Source organism: Stomoxys calcitrans, chromosome 5 (genome assembly GCF_963082655.1).
Source record: "Stomoxys calcitrans chromosome 5, idStoCalc2.1, whole genome shotgun sequence".
In the NCBI taxonomy this organism is placed as follows: domain Eukaryota; kingdom Metazoa; phylum Arthropoda; class Insecta; order Diptera; family Muscidae; genus Stomoxys; species Stomoxys calcitrans.
In genome coordinates, this window is record NC_081556.1 from 66,209,377 (window position 1) to 66,227,837 (window position 18,461).

At 40.1% G+C, this 18,461-nt stretch overlaps 1 protein-coding gene and 1 long non-coding RNA gene across 4 annotated transcripts in view; both read right to left on the reverse strand.

Moving 5' to 3' along the window:
- The window catches only part of LOC106083362 (potassium voltage-gated channel subfamily H member 8), a 419,128-nt gene that overhangs the window by 42,066 nt on the left and 358,601 nt on the right, over positions 1–18,461 (reverse strand). For all 3 annotated transcript variants that reach the window (XM_059370085.1, XM_059370088.1, XM_059370086.1), the window contains 3 exons: positions 5,504–5,584; positions 5,350–5,445; positions 4,549–4,702 (listed from right to left, as the gene is read on the reverse strand). In XM_059370085.1, coding sequence (XP_059226068.1) covers positions 4,549–4,702; positions 5,350–5,445; positions 5,504–5,584 — 331 coding nt within the window. The remainder of the gene's footprint in view (positions 1–4,548; positions 4,703–5,349; positions 5,446–5,503; positions 5,585–18,461) is intronic.
- On the reverse strand, positions 12,817–14,156 carry LOC131998062 (uncharacterized). The gene is made up of 4 exons (XR_009398522.1): positions 14,082–14,156; positions 13,833–14,015; positions 13,555–13,732; positions 12,817–13,490 (listed from the first exon to the last, which is right to left on the reverse strand). It is a non-coding gene; the product is annotated as an uncharacterized LOC131998062 (long non-coding RNA).

The following is an 18,461-nucleotide window of genomic DNA, read 5'->3' on the forward strand; positions in this document are numbered from 1 at the left end:
CTTTAGAATTCCCTGGGACATCTCTGTGGCCCACACCCAGAACAGGTGAATTTTGAACTGTTCAGCCATCTCGTTGAGAGATCTGTGACAGTCGAGGGTGGTTTTTGTGTACAGAAATACGTTATCCAGGGATTTAATGGCTGTCTGAGAAGATATTTATGCCAATCGTCGTAATGACATTACATCTCAGCCATTCCACCACTTCCTTAATTGCAAGGAACTCTGCTTGATACACGCTGCAGTGGTCGGGTAACCTTTTAGATATGACCAGTTCTAAATCTTTAGAGTACGCACCAAAGCCCACCGGGTCGTTTAGTTTGAAACCATCCGTTTAGAAGTCTTTGTAACTTCTGTTACTAGGGATATCGTAGTTCCAATCGGTTCTATAAGGAATAGTGGTACAGTAATTTTTATCAGATGGTGGTGTCCTCAGTGCGGTTGTGATGCAGAAACAAGCCATCCTTTGGATCCGGTTAAGTATTGAGCAGTAGGTGGATTTTTGAAGCGCCGTCCACCACATACCATATAGCATTAAAGGTCTGACAAATGCAGTATATATGCACTGCATGACACGCGGTCTAAACCAATGCCAATGGCTCTCTTGCAGATGTATAGGGCAAGGGTGGCCTTTCTTGCCCTTTCCAAAATGTTGGATTTGAAGTGCAATTTCCTGTCCAGCAAATCACCCATGTATTTTGCGCTTTCTGTAAATGGAACATACTCTCCATCCAAGGAGACAGGATCCACTATAGGCAACTTGTATCTCCTGCTGAAAAGAACTACTTCTGTCTTGCACGGATTTATACCCAGACCACTTTCAGTAGCCCACCTTGCTGTTGCACGTAGAGCTTCCTGAAGTATATCTCTGAGGGTGTTGGGAAACTTTCCTATATTTCAAAGTGGAGGAGACAGTACACCCTCTTGAGGCGTTCCTCTACTAACCATCTTTTTAGATACACAGATCCCAAGAATGCCGTAATGCATCTTTTAGTAAGTTAGTTATTAATAAATTTTCTTACGGTAGAGTTGATGCCAAGAAACTCCAAACTTCATGATTGACGCCGGTTTTACATTATTGAAAGCACCTTCAATGTCAAGAAATGCTATCATTGTATTTTCCTTGACAGTGAGAGAACCCTCGATGTAGCCGACTAGGTCGTGAAGGGCTGTTTCAGTCGATTTGCCTTTACTATATGCATGCTGTTGCCGCAACAGATGATCTTCGGGGATCTTTGTCCTAAGATATGTTTCTATTATCCTCTCAAGAGTCTTCAGCATAAAGGATGACAGACTAATAGGACGAAAATCTTTCGCCTTCGAGTGATAGGGTTTTCCTGCTTTCGGAATAAAAATAACCTTCATGTCCCTCCATCCCACAGGTATATATGACATTCTGATACAAGCAGAGTATATCTCCCTAAGCCAGGGAACCAGTCTATCAGACACAGCTTGTAATTGAACCGGTGATACATCATCAGGGCCTGGCGACTTATAGGAGTCGAAACTTCTTATCGCCCAAAGGATTTTCGGCTCAGATCCAATTTCCCTAATGGCCTCAGAAGAATGCATATCAGTGACAACCTCTTCTGGCGCCACATTGTCCGAGTAGTTCTAGTGTTTGCTCACTAGACATTGTCCATACATTCTCTGACTTCTGAATATACCCCACCGTAATAGGTCTCGAGGACAGAATTTTCCTTAGCGTAGAGGCCTCAGATGTATTTTCCACGGAGCGACAGAATTCTAACCAGGATTTGTTCTGAGCCTTTATAAGCTCACCCTTATATTTTCTTAGCTCAGACTTATAGATGTCCCAATCGTGAGGTGGTCTTGTGGCTTTTGCTCTGTTGAAGAGTTTTCTCCAGACCTTCCTTAGACCAACCAGCTCTGGGGCCCACCATGGCGTTCGCTGTATGCCCCTTGGCTTGGCACTAGGACATGCTGGCACAAGCGGTTCATTCAGGATCCGTTTGACCACTATGTTTATATCCTCCGTAGTAGTGCAGTAGTGCAGAACTTGTGCCGAAATACATTCCAATCCGCCTTTCTTCTGTTTAGCCGAGGGACCACTACTTCAGTATTTTTTCCAAAGCAGTAAGTAGATTATTGAAGCGTCGTCCACCAGACCACAACACCATATATCATTGTAGGCCTGACAACTGCAGTATATACCCGATGCATGACACCCGGTTTAACCCCAACCCGGGCCTGCTCCGCTGCGCCTTCTTTTACTTTATATAGAACAAAAGTTTCTTTGGAATATTTATTTTCGACAATTAAAGAGATTTTAGTGAAATAGCATGCTACGAAAATAGTATATCGCTTGACTAATTGTTTAACAATATATGTGCCTTTGTCCGTATTCCATATGATCTTTATTGGTCTACGAATTTAAGTTTGGATGCAAGATGTACTCCATTCTTAAAATACTTTATTTCAGCCCGATATTCTCATGATATCTGATTTAGGGGTGTTTTCGGGGGTGAGGTGGTCCCACAGGCACTTGGCCCTAAAAAAATATCAGCATCGTGCTCTTCTTTCAAAAACTATTTATTTAAACCCCATATTGCCATTGGTTTAGGGGAGTTTACACGATGAGGCGTCCCCAAACACATGGCCCAAAAAAGGTTTTTACCCTTTGCGGGGTGTTTGGGGAAGAGGTGATGCCCTAAATACATGGTCCTAAATTTGGATATCAAATTCCTATTCTACTTCCAAATACCTTTATTTGAGCCCCATTTTGCGATGGTCACTAAATTGCTGCTTGTGGGGTATTTTGGGAAAGGGGTTGACCCCCAGAAATTGGGTATCAATTCTTGCTCTACCCCCAATACCTTTCACTTAATCTCCACACTGACATGGTCGGTAAATGCCCGATTTAGGGGTGTTTTGGGGATTGGGGTGATCCTCCAAACAATAAGCCCGGAAAATATATTAGCAATGTGCTCTATTCTCATATATCTATTTATCATTTATTTGAACCCCATATTTTGGGAAGAGGTTGACCCCGAGAAAATTGGTCCCGAAAGTGGGTATCAATTCTTGCTCTACCCCCCAATACCTTTCATTTAAGCTTCACATTGACATGGTCGGTATATATGGCCGATTTAGGGTTGTTTTGGGGATTGGGGTCGTCGCCCAAACACTAAGCCCGGAAAATATATCAGCAACGTGCTCTATTCTCATATATCTATATATCATTTATTTGAACCCTATATTGCCATTGGCCTCAAAATTGGATATCAAATTCGGTTAGAAAAGTCAGTAAAGTTTGTTTTGGGGTATTGGCCCTAAAAACTATGAATATTTAGTCCCACTCTTTTTAAGACCCAAATTGTCTTGGTGAGCAAATATGTCCTATTTGGGGGTTGTTATGGTGGTGGGACGTCCGCTAGACAGTTGGCCCCTAATGTTGATATCAGATACGTGGTCTTCTCCCTCATACCTTTACTTTGAGCCATATATTTCCACAGTCGGCAAACATGACCGGCTTGGGGGTGTTTTGTGGGATGGGCGGCCACTCAGTGAGTTGGCCTTGAAAATATATATTGGATTCGTGTTCCACTTTAAAAACCCTCTTATTTGAGCTTCATATTGCAATAGTCAGTAAATACTTCCTATTTGGGTGGTGTTGGCGGGGTGGGGTGGCCCCATAGACACTTTTCCCGAATATTGATATCAAATTCGTGCTTTACTCCCGAAGACCTTTCATTTGAGCCCCATATTGCTATGGTCATAAATTTGTCTCCTTTGGGGGATGTTTTTGGTGAGAGACGGCCCCCAATCACGGCCCCCTTAGGTACCCCATCCGAAATTTGGATACCAAATTTTTGTTTGTAGGTTACTATAAGAGAGCACACAAAATTTCGCTTAAATCGCACCACCCATCTCCGGGATCTGGCGTTTCTGAAAATTACGGTAAGGGGGAATGTCCGCCCCCCCTTCAGATATTCTGTGAAAATTTCAAGAAAATCGGTGCAGCCGTTTCTGAGTCTATAAGGAACACACAAACAAACAAGCCTACAAACAAACACAAATTGATTTTTATATATAAGATAACATGTTGGTCTCTTGTGTGATAAACTTCAATTGCTGAATGCGAAGAATCGAAGTTGGTCACGGTGTAACACTTATTTTTGTAATTATTTGATTGTTATTACAACCATAAAAAATCGAAATAAAATAAGATTAAAACTATTCTCATTGTTTTTTATTTTTGTTAAATAGGGTGAAATATTCAAAAATGTTCCGGTACCTAATAACGGTATTTAAACCAATAACATGTTGGTATTACAACCAATATCAGTTCGGTAAAGAGGTTAGTGTCAAACGGTACTAATCATTTCATATTTCATCAATACCGTGGTGCTTCACTATTAATACCGAAAGGTACTGATATGAGCACGTTTGGTATCAACTTTCCTTTATATCTATAATGTATATGCCCTTGCGCATATTTTTGGTCCCCTTTAATTTGACCCAAATATGTTTTTATCTTAAAATAATCATAAACAAAGAATTATTTTAGATTTAATTTTAAAAACTTACCAAGAATCGCAACAACCATTTCATCTTTCATTACTTCCATTGAACCGTTACAAAGATAGTAAATGTAGTTGAGAGCATCTCCTTTACGTATTAAGTATTCTCCAGGTGCGCAGAAATTAGTTTTGATGTGCAGCGATAAAAGTTTTAAACATCCCTATTGATAACAAAAAATTAAACAAGAAAAATCGTGTAAAGATCGGCTTGGACGTATCTTATATACCCTCCATCATAGATCGCTTTTCTGAAGTTCTTGGCACGATTCCACGGTATAAACTATAAACTAATGATTTCAGGTCAAGAAATCTTCAAAGACTAGTTTGAAGTATTCGTTTAGGAGTCGCTTCAAGAAGTAAAAATTAGACAAACATTAAAAAAGAATGATTTGAAGTCATAACGAGAAGTCGACAAAGAATATTTTAAATATTAGTGATCTGTAACTTCTGTCTTTCCTTATGAACGTCAAATACGACTAGAACGCACTCCAATCGTCATGTATTTTCTTTTATTTTATTCACATGTGTCTGCATGTATGATCGATTAAATAAAAGCTTTCCTTATGCGAAAAAAGGGCAAATTTATTACAAAAATCGATTTTCATATCAAATGTTTCGTACGTATCATACGATGTGTTTATCTTTCAGAGTTGCTTCATTTGAAAATACACATGAGAATACATAACGTCAAATACCATATTTAAGAATTACATTAACAAGTCAAATAGGGAGATCAAAAACCTAATATAGGAGCTATGGCTGAGGGTATACAAAATAAAAACATTTCAAAAGAAACAGATTTACTCACTTGTGAGGCTCCTTCAAATATGGGTAACTGCAAAATTTCTCTGTGAAGATGCATGGAAATATCGCCACGTAGTTCCTCTGGAAATTCCCGTAAAGTCTACATTGTTTAAATTTAAATACATGGTCTCAAACCTAGAAGAAATTGTCATACTCACTTCATTTATATCAATTCCGTGGTTAAGAGACCATGACGTTTGAAAATAGTCTTCGATTCGTTGTTTCAATTCCTTCGGCATCTAAAAAGAATATAGTAATTTGTCATTAAGGTGGCTAAACATTTGTATCGCAAATTAGTAGGTTAGTTTCGAAAGAGGGTGCAGATATTAATGCGCCCGATAACAACATGGGCATACACACGTAAGACAGTAATCGGCTTGATGTACACCCTAAATACTAAAAAGTAACCTCTAAAAAGAAAATTTAAGTTAGGTATTCCGTGTTACTTGCAAAATCCTTAATTGTTTTCCATACAGGTATGGTATTGTGTCCCCACCCAAGTTCTGGTGATTGTTCACCGCAAAAGCCGGGCAATGACAAAGGAAATGCTCCAACGCCTTATCATCTTCTCCACTTCTATCACTTGCCGCACCCATTATGCATAAATGAGCTCGTAGTCCTGTGCGTCCCGTTATGATACCGAAAGCTATACTGACCTCCTTCTTACTTCCTTTTAGCAATAGGCTCTTCTTCTCACAATCCGTATCTCCCCATAAGATTTTCGCCGTCCTAACGACCCTTTCGCTGTTCCACAGTATTACATGCGTATTCGTCGCCCACTCCCTTAACTCGGACTGCGTCGACCCGAAAGGCTTCAGGTTAACCGTGTTTATTGACGCCAATCGTCTGGCCTTTACTGTAAAATCGTCTGCTTTTTCATTCACCATTACTCCGTTATGGCCCGGATTTTGGATTGGATTTTGCCATTCTCAGAGAAGGTGTTAATCTACTTCTTACACTGCAAGACTGTTCGTGACCTTACCGTCCTAGTAGTTATTGCCCTTATGGCAATTTTAATGTCGGTAAAGATGTTCACACTCGACGTACTCGCGTTAGCACCACACCACTTCACGCATTCCATGATCGCCCGGATCTCCGCCTGCAGGACGGTATTGTGGTCTAAAACAGGCAGTCTAAAACAGATCTCAGTGATTGGCCCAGTTTGCCCTCTAGCTTTGATGCAGCTGTACAGCACGATCTCCCAGATGGCAATTCCAGCGTTCCGACAAACCAATACTGTGCCTCTGGAAGCACTCCACCTCAAGTGTCATCTCAGGTTTCTGATCGGAAACCTTTTCTATTTCATCCGGGTTTCCTAATGTCGCCTCGATCATACCACGCTGGTATGGCCTGCTCCTATCCTCAATTTATTCTCCCATCGGTTGCCTCACATTAGTTTGTATGTTAATGGGTCGGATATCTAGAATAGTCTCCTTTACCCTAGTGGGCGTAGTCCTCATCGCGCCGCCTATGCCAAGATAACATGTTGTCTAAACCTGTTGTATTATCCTTACTTTGCACTATTTTTCCATCAAAGTCCACCAAATAATTGAGGCGTGTGGACTATCCTCGGATTCAAGCCCTAATTCGAACCTACGGTCTGCTTACATAGTGCCCAACACCTGTGAGCCTTTTCAGTACGCTCGTGAATGTGACACTTCCAATTAAGTTACCCGTCCAAGATCACTCCTAAGTATTTGACCTTGTCAGACATGCAGACCTTTCTATTGAGGAAACGTGGTGCTTTAAATCGGTCCATCTTTCTCGTGAACAGGCAGATTTCAGTCTTCTCTGGGTTAGCATTGAGACCCCTGGGTCTAGCCCAGTCATATTTGTAATTTGAATTTTAATTTGTAATTTATTTATTTACACCCGCACTACAAGAATAAAAAATTCTTATAATTAAGGTGCGGGTAATATCTCCAACAATTGTACATATTAAACACTTAAAACTAAGAATCTATAGCTATATAATACATCACAGAGACGTACAGCGAATATGAACATATGCCATTCAGAAACAAGCCTCCGATACATTTTGGGAATGATTCTTTTACCTCTAGTAGATCTTGCGAAATCAATAAATCCAAACAGATATTGTGGTGCCTGCGTGTAGATCAGTTTATGCAGGAAAGTAAGCGATCTTAGGAACAACAATTGCTGTAAGGAGACGCCATACAGAGATAAACAGTTTTCAGAGATGGAATCGCGCCGTCTCAAGCCAAATACATAACGAGTAACGCTATTAAAAAAGGTGTTTAGCTTACGTCTACTTACCGAGTCGCAATTAGCAAACAACTCACAGCCGTAGAGAATGCCAGGAACAAGATAAGTATTTGCCAAGAGAGATCTAACCCGCAGCGGAGTAACCGACTGAGTGGCACAGAGAGCACGCAATTTTGAATATCCCTGACCAACGACAGAGTCTATATGATTACTCCAAGTCAGAGTGCTGTTAATAACAACGCATGAGGAACGATTTTCAATCTAGAGTCGTGAATGAGTATACCGACTTCGCATGAAAAACGAGACAGCCTGTTTCTGATAATCACACACTTGGACTTTACAGGGTTGAGACACAGGCCGTTGGCTTTCGCCCACGTGCTGACTCTTGACAGATCATGATTAAGCAGATGTATGTTTTCAGCAATCTCATGTCTTCTGCAAGATCATTTCCCTTCTATGCCATGTAAAGTTTCTCTCCAAAGAGGTGTCGCACTGCAGCTCGCTGTTCGGACTCGTCTATTAAAAGGAGGCCTCTTACAATTGAGCCTAAACTTGAATCGGATAGCACTCAATGATATGTGAGAAGTTTGCCCTTTTCCTTAGTAGAATGTTCATGGGCAAAATTTGCAAGATCCTTTCGGTCCTTCTGCATAGCTGATACGGATCCTTACCCAGTGGCGGAATCACATATCGGTCATACACCCAAGCCAGTTATTGACTTGTGCGTTCTAAATACAAAAAGTAACCTCGAAAAAGAAAATTTAAGTCAGGAATTCCATGTTACTTAATAGTTATCCATACCACGCCCCTTAATTGGTTTATGTCTGGTATTGTGTCCTCACCCAAGTGCCTGTGTCTACTAGCAGCAAAAGCTGGGCAATGACATAGGAAATGCTAAAACGTTTCATCATCTTCCCCACATGCCCTTAGCATGCGATCACTTGCCGTACCGATTTTGCATAAGCGAGCTCGTAGTCCTATGTGTCCTGTTGTGATACCGAAAGCTATACTGACCTACTGGTTGCTTGCTTTCATAGACTATTCTTCTCACAATCCGGATCTCCCCATAGGATTTTCATTTTCTTACCAACCGTTTGCGCATTCGTAGCCAACGCTTTTTACTCGGACTGCGTCGATCCGAAAGGCTTCGGGTTAACCAAGTTTATTGACGGCAGTCCTCTGGACTGCCAAATCGTCGGCTTATTCATTCCCCTTACTCTGCTGTGGCCCGGCACCCAAACGATGCGGATCGTAATGGGTGACAAAATGTTATATTCGTGCATATTGGTATCAAAAAGTGCTAAATAGTACGAAATAGCTTATATTCGCCTACAGCCAGCAGGGACAGCTAGAACTAAGCCGGATTTTAATTTTTTATTTTTTTTTTGTTTTTGAATGTTACATTTAGGTATTAAACCGTACAAAATGGCACGTTCCTTATGTTTTGAGCTGGTGCTCTGACATTCGGAATATAGTGACACTTTGTCAGTATGTATTGAGTAACTAGAAGATATTTCTGATAATCGTATAATAATTTACTTAAACGAACAACATTGAATTTTTCAAATTTGTAGACTTAGACGAAGAAACAACGAACATTAATATTGTAATTTTCATAAATGTATTTATTTACAACTAGCATCCCGTCGGTCCGCTTCGTTAAGGTATTGCCGTATCCTAATTTTGAGAGCTTAAGATCGCTCTGTAATGCAAGTACAGTTTTGTATGTCTTAGTTCCCAAATGAACCCGATTCCAAATTTTGAGTGCTCTAGCTCAATTCGCAGAGAAAGTACTATTTTGTATGTCTTAGTACCTAAATGTACGACTTTGAAAAAAATCTTTCGATCGCCCAAAACTTGTCGTCAAGGTATAGATGTATCCAAATTTTGAGTGTTTTATCTAACTCCGTAAAAAACGTCAATTTTGTACGTTTGAGTAACTAAATGCCCAAATAAAAATATCTTCCAGTCGCCCAATATATACTTTAAAGGTACAATTTCCACCACAATTAGTATGTTTTCTTCCACATGTCGTATTTTGGTCAAGACTGTGATAGTGTTTGTCAAAATGCTTTACTCTAGCTGTTCCCGTTCGCTGTAGGGAGAGATGAGCTCTTTTGTATTATTTTACACTTCCTCGTTGTACCTACATGCCAAATTTCAGACCCCTAGCCCCATCTGCAAAGAAATTATCAAATGGTACCAATTTTAGAACCAAAATTTTAGAATTTTAAATAGATCATTTAGTCACCCTTCATATGTTTCCTCGTTGTAACTACATGCCAATTTTCAGACCTGTAGCTACATCTATAAAGAAAACACCAAATGGTAACAATTTTGGTAACAAAATGTTCGAATTGTGAATAGATCATTTAGTCACCCATCATATATTTTCTAGTTGTACCTACATGCCAAATTTCAGTTTAAAGAATGTACCAAATGGTACCAATTGCTGTACTTTACATAAGTAATCTGATACTATTTTTGCAATTTTTCCTTTTCGGGAGATATCTTTTAAGACAAATTTCTTAATTCTAGCTCTATCCATCCGCCCTGCACAAAGTTCTCCCATTTCGTAAATTTACTTTTTTTAGTACCTACATGTAGAAATTTCGAAAAGGTCTTCGATTCATTTAATCAAGTTTGTCATGGTGTACCTAAGTTCCTAAATTCAGAGCTCTAGCTCAATTTATAAAAAAAGTGCCAAATAGTACAAATTGCAGCACTGAACGTTTCATTTCTCCCACATCCGGAACTTCAAAAATTTTTCCACCAAATCTTATTTCACAATTTCGTATTTTTGTTTCTTTCTTTTTGTATATCACGGAATACCGCCTTATTCCGTGCCTATGATCCAATACCAACATTTGTGCAAGATTTCATGATTCTACCTGTAGCCGTTTGGGCTGGGCGACGATCATTCAGTCAGTCGCGCTATCCTTTTATATATTTTGGCAATGGCATAGTAAATAAAAATGAATAAAAAACATTTATTTATTTGTTTTTTATTCATTTTTTTATACTATTTAAAAAAGTGTAGAAATCACTTTAAAAAAATTGTTTAATGAGAAATATATAAAAAAAAATGTCTAAAATTACTTTAAAGAAAAAATAAAACAGAAAAAAATTGCCGGCCGCCGGAATCGAACCTGGGTTTGCGGTAGAAATGGAGTCGGATTGTACATGAGCATTTTTACTCTTGCCGTATTGCATGCACCTACGTCTGCCTGCAAACTGCAATGAAGCGGGTATGAAAATATTGGGTTGCCCAAAAAGTAATTGCGGATTTTTCATATAGTCGGCGTTGACAAACTTTTTCCACGGCTTGTGACTCTGTAATTGCATTCTTTCTTCTGTCAGTTATCAGCTGTTACTTTTAGCTTGCTTTAGAAAAAAAGTTTAAAAAAGTATATTTGATTAAAGTTCATTCTAAATTTTATTAAAAATGCATTTACTTTCTTTTAAAAAATCCGCAATTACTTTCCAATAATAATTAACACTCGAAAAGGGTCAAATATCTCAAATATAATTGCCTAAATATAAAAAAATGTTTTTTTCTATTTTGGTCATACAAATATCCCATTTTTCAACTTTAAGAATAGGCCTTATTTAATTGGTGCTGTTGCAGGCCAGTTCAAAACACTGTTTTTGTAGGACTCGTAAATTAACATATTTTGCAGGCCCTTCTGCAGGCGTATATCGAGCAATGGAAAGTGCATGACTTCGTACCAATGACACACAATGTTTCTTTTGAAATTGTGTTTACATTTGTGTGGAAGTACTGGCAACTGCCTTTGCATGCACATGCGTATGCATGTATGTCGCCTCTTTCCGCTACTGGGTACCTCTTAGAAGCATTATTCAGTCATCATCCGTAAGAGGTTATTTATGGTGGTTACCCATAGAAGTGGCGATAAAATGCCCCTCTGTCGCGTCCCTTGCGTCAGTTTCTACCTTATAGTTATGCCACGAGACCCATAGTTATTTCACCTGTTCCTTAGCATATGATTTATCCAGTCTCTAAGGACCCAGTCCACCCGGTTCTGATCTAAGGATTGAATCAGTTTGTTGATCCGCACATTGTCAAAAGCCCCTTCGAAATCAAGGTATACCGCCAATGTGTACGTCTTAGCATCAAAGGATTCTTCTATTATATGCACAAACTCGTGCTTGATGTTAGTATTTGAGAAGTTTACTGGATGTCCTACTCTTAATCATGGTATTCACAATACGTTCCATGATTTTGAGTGGAAAGGACGTAAGGCCGCTGTCTCTGCTCTCATTCCCATGTCGTCTACCAGCGTTTAAGTTCGGACATGGGTTTTTGACTGAAACTTTTTCATCTTAGCGGAGTCATTAAAGGCCAAAACAGAATCAGCACGTTGAGCATTGATTTTGAGTGTCACGTTGTAAAAATGCAACTATGCTCACAAATCCCACAAATGAAACGCGGTAAAAATTAAAAAAAAAAAAAATAACTTTGGTACTTTAAAGTGAGCGTTATTCGGTGTTGCCACATGTGAAGTAGTATTTTCAGTCGTCAAAGTTAAAAATTGTTTAACTTTGCGAGTTGGTTTTTTACATTTGTTTGCAGAGTTGCATTTTTCAACGCGACGCTCCGTTGGCACGTTTTGCCTCTCTGAAGATCTTATTGTGTTCCTTGAGCCATGCGTTATACACATCCCTAAACTTCCGCTTTTTTACGACATGTTTTGTTATAAAGTCTGGGGATCCTGATATTGCGAATCTCCCCAATCATCCAGGGTTTTTCTTGGGCTGGGTTTTTCCTTTCTCGAAGAGGGAAACTATCTTCGAAAGACCCCACTTGTACAGTCGTAATCCGGTTGACATTGTCGTCAATGTCTTCTATGCTTGCACAATCTATGTTATCTTGCCCAAGTCTTCTTCTGAGAAGTCTTACGACTTTTGTCCAGATGGTTTTGAACTTATTCCCGACGCTGACCGTGCTATTTTAAACCTAACGTTGCAATGGTCAGAGAATAAGATTTTCATATCGATAAGATTTTCCAAATATATTGTCACATCTTAAACCTCCTCCCTAATCCTATAAAGGTAGCGGTGTTAGCAATATAAAGTGTTATTAGGTCGTTAATATTCAAGAATTCTGCCAGGGCTTGGCCCCGCTTATTAATGTTGGTACTACCCCACGAAATGTGGTGAGAGTTCGCATCGCACCCATCGTAACTCATTTCCTGTCTGTTTTACCTTCCTCACCGGCTGTTGCAGCGCTAACGAGGGTAGCGGTGTCGTAGAGTCGAAAGACAGATAAAGTGATGCCAGGTATGCTTCACCGTCTCCCTGTCTAATGCCTGTTGCGTTCGAAGTTGACAACTCTGGGGAAAATATATAATTTAAAATTGTATGACAAATCACGCAGGTCTTCGGCCTTCGGAGTACCAGTGGTAGCATAGAATAATGGGTAGTTGATATGTTCGGTCCAGAAACTTTGTTCCGGGCAGTCCATGGCTTCTGAATTAAGGCAATATGAACTTGCCCTTGCTGATGTTCTCCATCAGAGCGTGTGGATGACCCCAATCATTGGTCCTTCAGTAAATAGGCTACTTGAAAGTTGGTGATTGTTCTAACGTCGGCTCCCTGTTCATTAAGGTGCATTGAGTCTCTCAACCCAACTTGAATATTGGACGCCAAGAAAGATAGATTGTCGTTTATATTGTGTTCATTTTGGCTGGGCCGAATACAAGTCATCCTCCACCAATGACATATGTATATAAATATAAAATTTCCCATAAAAATTAATGAATTAATGATACTTCTCTCATATCAATGAAACTACAATACTTGGTAGAGAAGTTTTAACATGGCTGGATTCCTCAACTCTTTTAGCAGTTTTGTGTTCCCATTTTCATTAACTTAAACTTCGTGTTGAAAAATGAAAATCTGCAAACAAATGTCAAAAAATCGACTAGCAAAAGTCAAGTCAACGACTAAAAACACTACTTACGTGTGGAAGCACAGAATGACGCTCGCTTTTAATTGTCAACGTTGAAAATGTTTTAACTTTTCCGCCTATGTGCGATTTCGCTGGAATTTGTTTCAGGGCTTAGTTAGGCTCCTCGATATCCATGTTCAATATGGCCAAGTTCGGTCAAGATTTGGATATAGCTGCCATTTATACCGATCTGCCGATTTATAGTTTTAGGCCCAGAAAAGGAGAATTTATTAACAGATTTCGCTGAAATTAAGCCCAATGAGTTACGTTAGACCCCTCGACATTCTTACCGAGTATGTTTAAGATCCTTTTTTTTTTTGGGATATAAGTGGCATATGGACCGATCTCCCCTTTAGCGTCTTGGGTCAATAACAGGTGTATTTATTGTCCGATTTCGTTGAAATTTGATAAAGCGAGTTATTTTATGCAACTCGACATCCCTGTCCCGCAGATCGATACAGATTTGGATATAGCTGTCATAAATATTCCATCATATTTAGATAAAGCTGCTATGGGTTCATAAATGAAGCATTTTTCACCTTATATATATATATATATATAAGGATATATATATATCCAAGGTGGTGGGTATCCAGTTCGGTAAGTTCGGCCAGGCCTCCACCATATTTCGTCATTCGGTTTGTAACTCCTCAAAATATTCGTCTAAGACCCCACATTTTAAGACGATCAAGCCTTGTCCGTCCGTACGTCGAAAGAATACTAACTTTCGAAGGAGTAGCCAGCCGCTTGAAATTTTACACAAACTCTTCTTATTAGTGTAGGTCGGTTGGGATTGTAAATGGGCCACATCGGTCCATGCTTCTAGAGGGCGCAATTCATACCCGATTTGGCTGAAATTTTGCATGACGTGTTTTGTTTGGACTTCCAACAACTGTGCTAAGTGTGGTTTTGTAGCCGTTGATTGAAATTGTATCCGTTGATTGAAGCGGGCGTGTTTTTATTTGGCTCCTCAAAGAAAAAAATATCCACATCTTGGAATAGGTAATACCTATTAGGAAAAAAATTCAAAGCCTTTGTGGAGTAGTCAAGTAATTGACTCCAAAGACCCAACAGCTGCGGTGGTGGCGTCAGATCGTAGCAAGTTGTTCTACCCTCCTATAGGTGTGGGCGCCTTAGCACCTGTAGTCGAGAGTAATGCTTCAAGCGCACAATTAGTGGTCAGACTAATAAATGAGGAAGGGACGGATAAACCAGAGGGATGCACAGTTCGTCCCCAGCCTTTAAGTAAAGGTGGTGTTTCCGACTCGGATTCAGACAGCGACAGTGTCAATGAAACAGTCATCGCAGCCGAATCGAGAGATGAGGGCATCGGGATGACGGCAGAAGTGAGCAATGGCTTTGCTAACTCACAAGCAGACCGAGAAAGCGATCCAGGGCACGACGAAGGAGACAGAGGAATATGTGCAGCAGCGCAATCGGGCGAAAGTGCAGGATGCTGGAAGGGATAGAACTGACATTTCAGACACTTCTACGTAAGCTGGAAAACGAATCAGATCTTCCGAAGAGCATAACACCGTTAAAATGTTGCAGAAGAAAAAGAGCTCCGCGTTTTCAAGTACTCTGGGAAAACTAAGCTAGCCATCCCGCAATGGAGACTCGAGATAGTGTCCTGCGGAGGTAGACAAAGTCGGAACAGGAACGAAGGAAGCGCGCATGGCCCATTAGTCTCCTTGGGGGACTGTGACTTCCTGAGGCCACAGCCATCACGGAAGGGGAAGATGGTCGCTGAGAATGGTAAGGAACCGCCATCTTATGCCAGAGTGGCAAGGGCGCACAACAGAGATGAGCTGACTCATGCAGTCATCAATATCGGCAGTGCATGTGGTAGGATTCCACCAGATCATCGGTCCCAAGTGGAGGATCTGGTTAACAATCGGATTTTCGAACATGTGTGGAATTCTGGAAAGGATCCACCCAACAAATCATGAGCTGCGAGTATAGAGGGGACATCTTTACGCTGCGTTTTGCGTCGGTGGAATGTATTGATGCCGTCAAAGGCATCCACTCTCCCTGGGACGGCGCAAAGCTCGACCTGGTGAGAAAGATGGACATCCCCCAGCTCACAAAGCCGACGGTCTTCATCAAGGGACGGGGCAGTAAAATTGCGACGGATCGCATCCCAGCAAAAAATGTTTCCTGTCTGGGAAGCAATACGAAAATATTCTAGCACACTAATGCGCATTTTGAATGTTCAATAAGTATACATGAAACTATAATATAATGTAATGTAATATTCTTCAAAAAATTTACAAAAAAAATATGGTTTTAACATACTTTTGTGCAGTTATCTATTACATAGGGTATGTATGAGACATGGCTTCAATGTATGGTAAAGACGAATTTGTTTTGCATCCATATTGCTTCTGATCAGCGGTTGTGTATGCTAATAGTGTTTTGAGCTCATTGGACGAAGATCAAGTAAAACAATTCGTGCTTCACGAAAGCTAGGAATTGACCCGATCTTTATCCGCGTGCTTTAAAGAGATTTAATTATCTTCAGTTGAATTTGGGAACTCGGGCAAAAAGGTTATCGCGCGTGTTGTGTTTTATTTTTTGTTGTTGTTTTATATTTTTTTAGGCAGTATTCTCAAAAGATTTTGAGACTGAATTCAAATTTAAATACTTTTATTTTATTTCATTTATTTTTTTAATTGATTACTGTAAAACGCCATCTGATACTGAGCTTTGTATGTTATTGACAATTTATTTTTAATTGCACACTGCAAATAAAAACAAAATAATAAAAAAAAAAAAACATTTATTTTATGGGACATTAATTGCAGAAAACGGTGTTTTCATTGAAATGTTCCATTTTTGATGTTAAACAAGAAGCGCATTTTGGATCTTTAAACAATCGCATTTAAGTGAAACATCGCCCACAAAAATCATGCATGCCGGAAGCAACTGTGTATGCTAATGTCACAATAGTTTTAAGTTACACTATTGCATCCAGGGATGCAATATTTTTTTGCTGGGATGTTGCGATTTTTGGGCAGGCAAAACCAAGGTAGTGGAAGGTCTTCCACAGGGAGGAGAAGAAGGAAGATTGGCTAAGACTAAAGGCATGGCGCACTACGGGAGCAAGGCCCTCTTATTGAAGATTGTGAAGACTTAGATAGGCTGAAATCCTCACATTGAGACATTAGGCCGTGCAGTGGCAGGTGTCTCAATACCGCCCAACGAACAGGGGGCTGACGGTGAGATAATCACGGCCTCTATCAATATTGGAAAGACTAGGATAAGCAAAGATCCCAATACTAAAATATCAGGCAGTGCAGTGGGGAGAGACCCAACAGAGCCTAACTAATAGGGATCGGACTCGACGACGGACCCATCACCGATTAAAAGATTCGGAAGACTAGGATAGGTAAAGATCCTAATATTCAAACATTAGGCAGCGCAGCGACATGAGTCTCAATGCAGCCTAACGAACAGGGAGCCGACGATGGTACCGTCACCTACTCCCAGGAAGCCCATTTACTTAGGATTTGGAAGACAAAGATATGCAAAGATCCTGGTATTGAAAATCCAGGCAGTACAGGGAATGGAAACTGAATACAGCCTAACGAACGATGGAACCATTACCGCCTTCATAAAGAGTCGGAAGACTAGGATAGGCAAATAGCCTAAAACGTTGACATCAGGCAGTGCAGTGACAGGAAAGTCAATGCAGTCTAAAGAACAGGGAGCAGACGCTGAGATCATCACCTTCTCCCAAGATGCCCATATACTGGAAGATCAATGATTGAGGTAATCCAGATAAACCTTCACACGCTCTGATGGAGAAACCCAGCAAGGGCAAGATTCATATTGCCTTAACTATGCTAACACTGGTAATCGGTCGAGGACCTGCGTTATTTGTCATAAAAATTTGAATTATGTATTTTCGCCAGAGTTGTCAACTTTGGACAGTCATAAGACAGGGAGACGAGGGTATGCTCCACCCTGCATCACAATATCTGCTTTTCGACTCTCCATCACCGCCATTCTCGGACCTGCAACGGTTGGTGAGGAAAGCAAAACAGACAGGAAATGAGCTATTACTAGGGTGCGATGCAAACTCTCACCACATTTCGTGGGGTAGTACCAACACTAATAAGCGGGGCCAAGCCCTGGCAGAGTTTTTGAATACTAGAAACCTAAGAACACGTTCTCTGAACATCGATACATTAGGTTTAGAAAAGCACGGCAGTCGTCGAATCCAATAAGCTTCAGGAATAAGTTGAAAACCAACTGGACAAAATTGAAAAGGCTACTCAGAAGAAGACTTGAGCAAGACAATTTAGATATTGTGGCAGTCGTCAAGGAAAGCGTTTTGAAAATTTTGGCAAGATGTGTCAATAAATGCGCTTGCTGTGACTCCAGAAGTTAAAATCCGGCGATATATATATGAGAGCTATATATAATTCTGAACCGATTTCCATGAAATTTACTAGTAATGTCGAAGCCAAAAGAAATACTTCCTCCCAAATTTTGAGAGAATCGGTTTACAAAATACCAATTTACAGCAAATCGGACGAACATATATGTAAATGGGAGCTAAATCTAAATCTTCTCACATAATGTGACAGTCGTCGAGCAAAAAGTTGTACGAAGTTTTGGGAAGGTTGGTCAATAAATGCGCTTACAGTTGCTCTAGGAGTTAAAATGATATATATATATATATATATACGATTTCCATGAAATTCATTAGTAATGTAGAGAGTCATAAAAAAACCTTCCTGCCAAATTTCGGGAGAATAGGTTGTCAAATGACCATTTTATTGCATTATTACTGAACATCGGACGAACATATATATGGGAGCTATATCCCCATCTGAACTGATTTTTTCCAATTTCAATAGGCTTTGTCTCTAGTCCGAAAAACATGCCTGTACCAAGTTTTAAGACGATCGGAT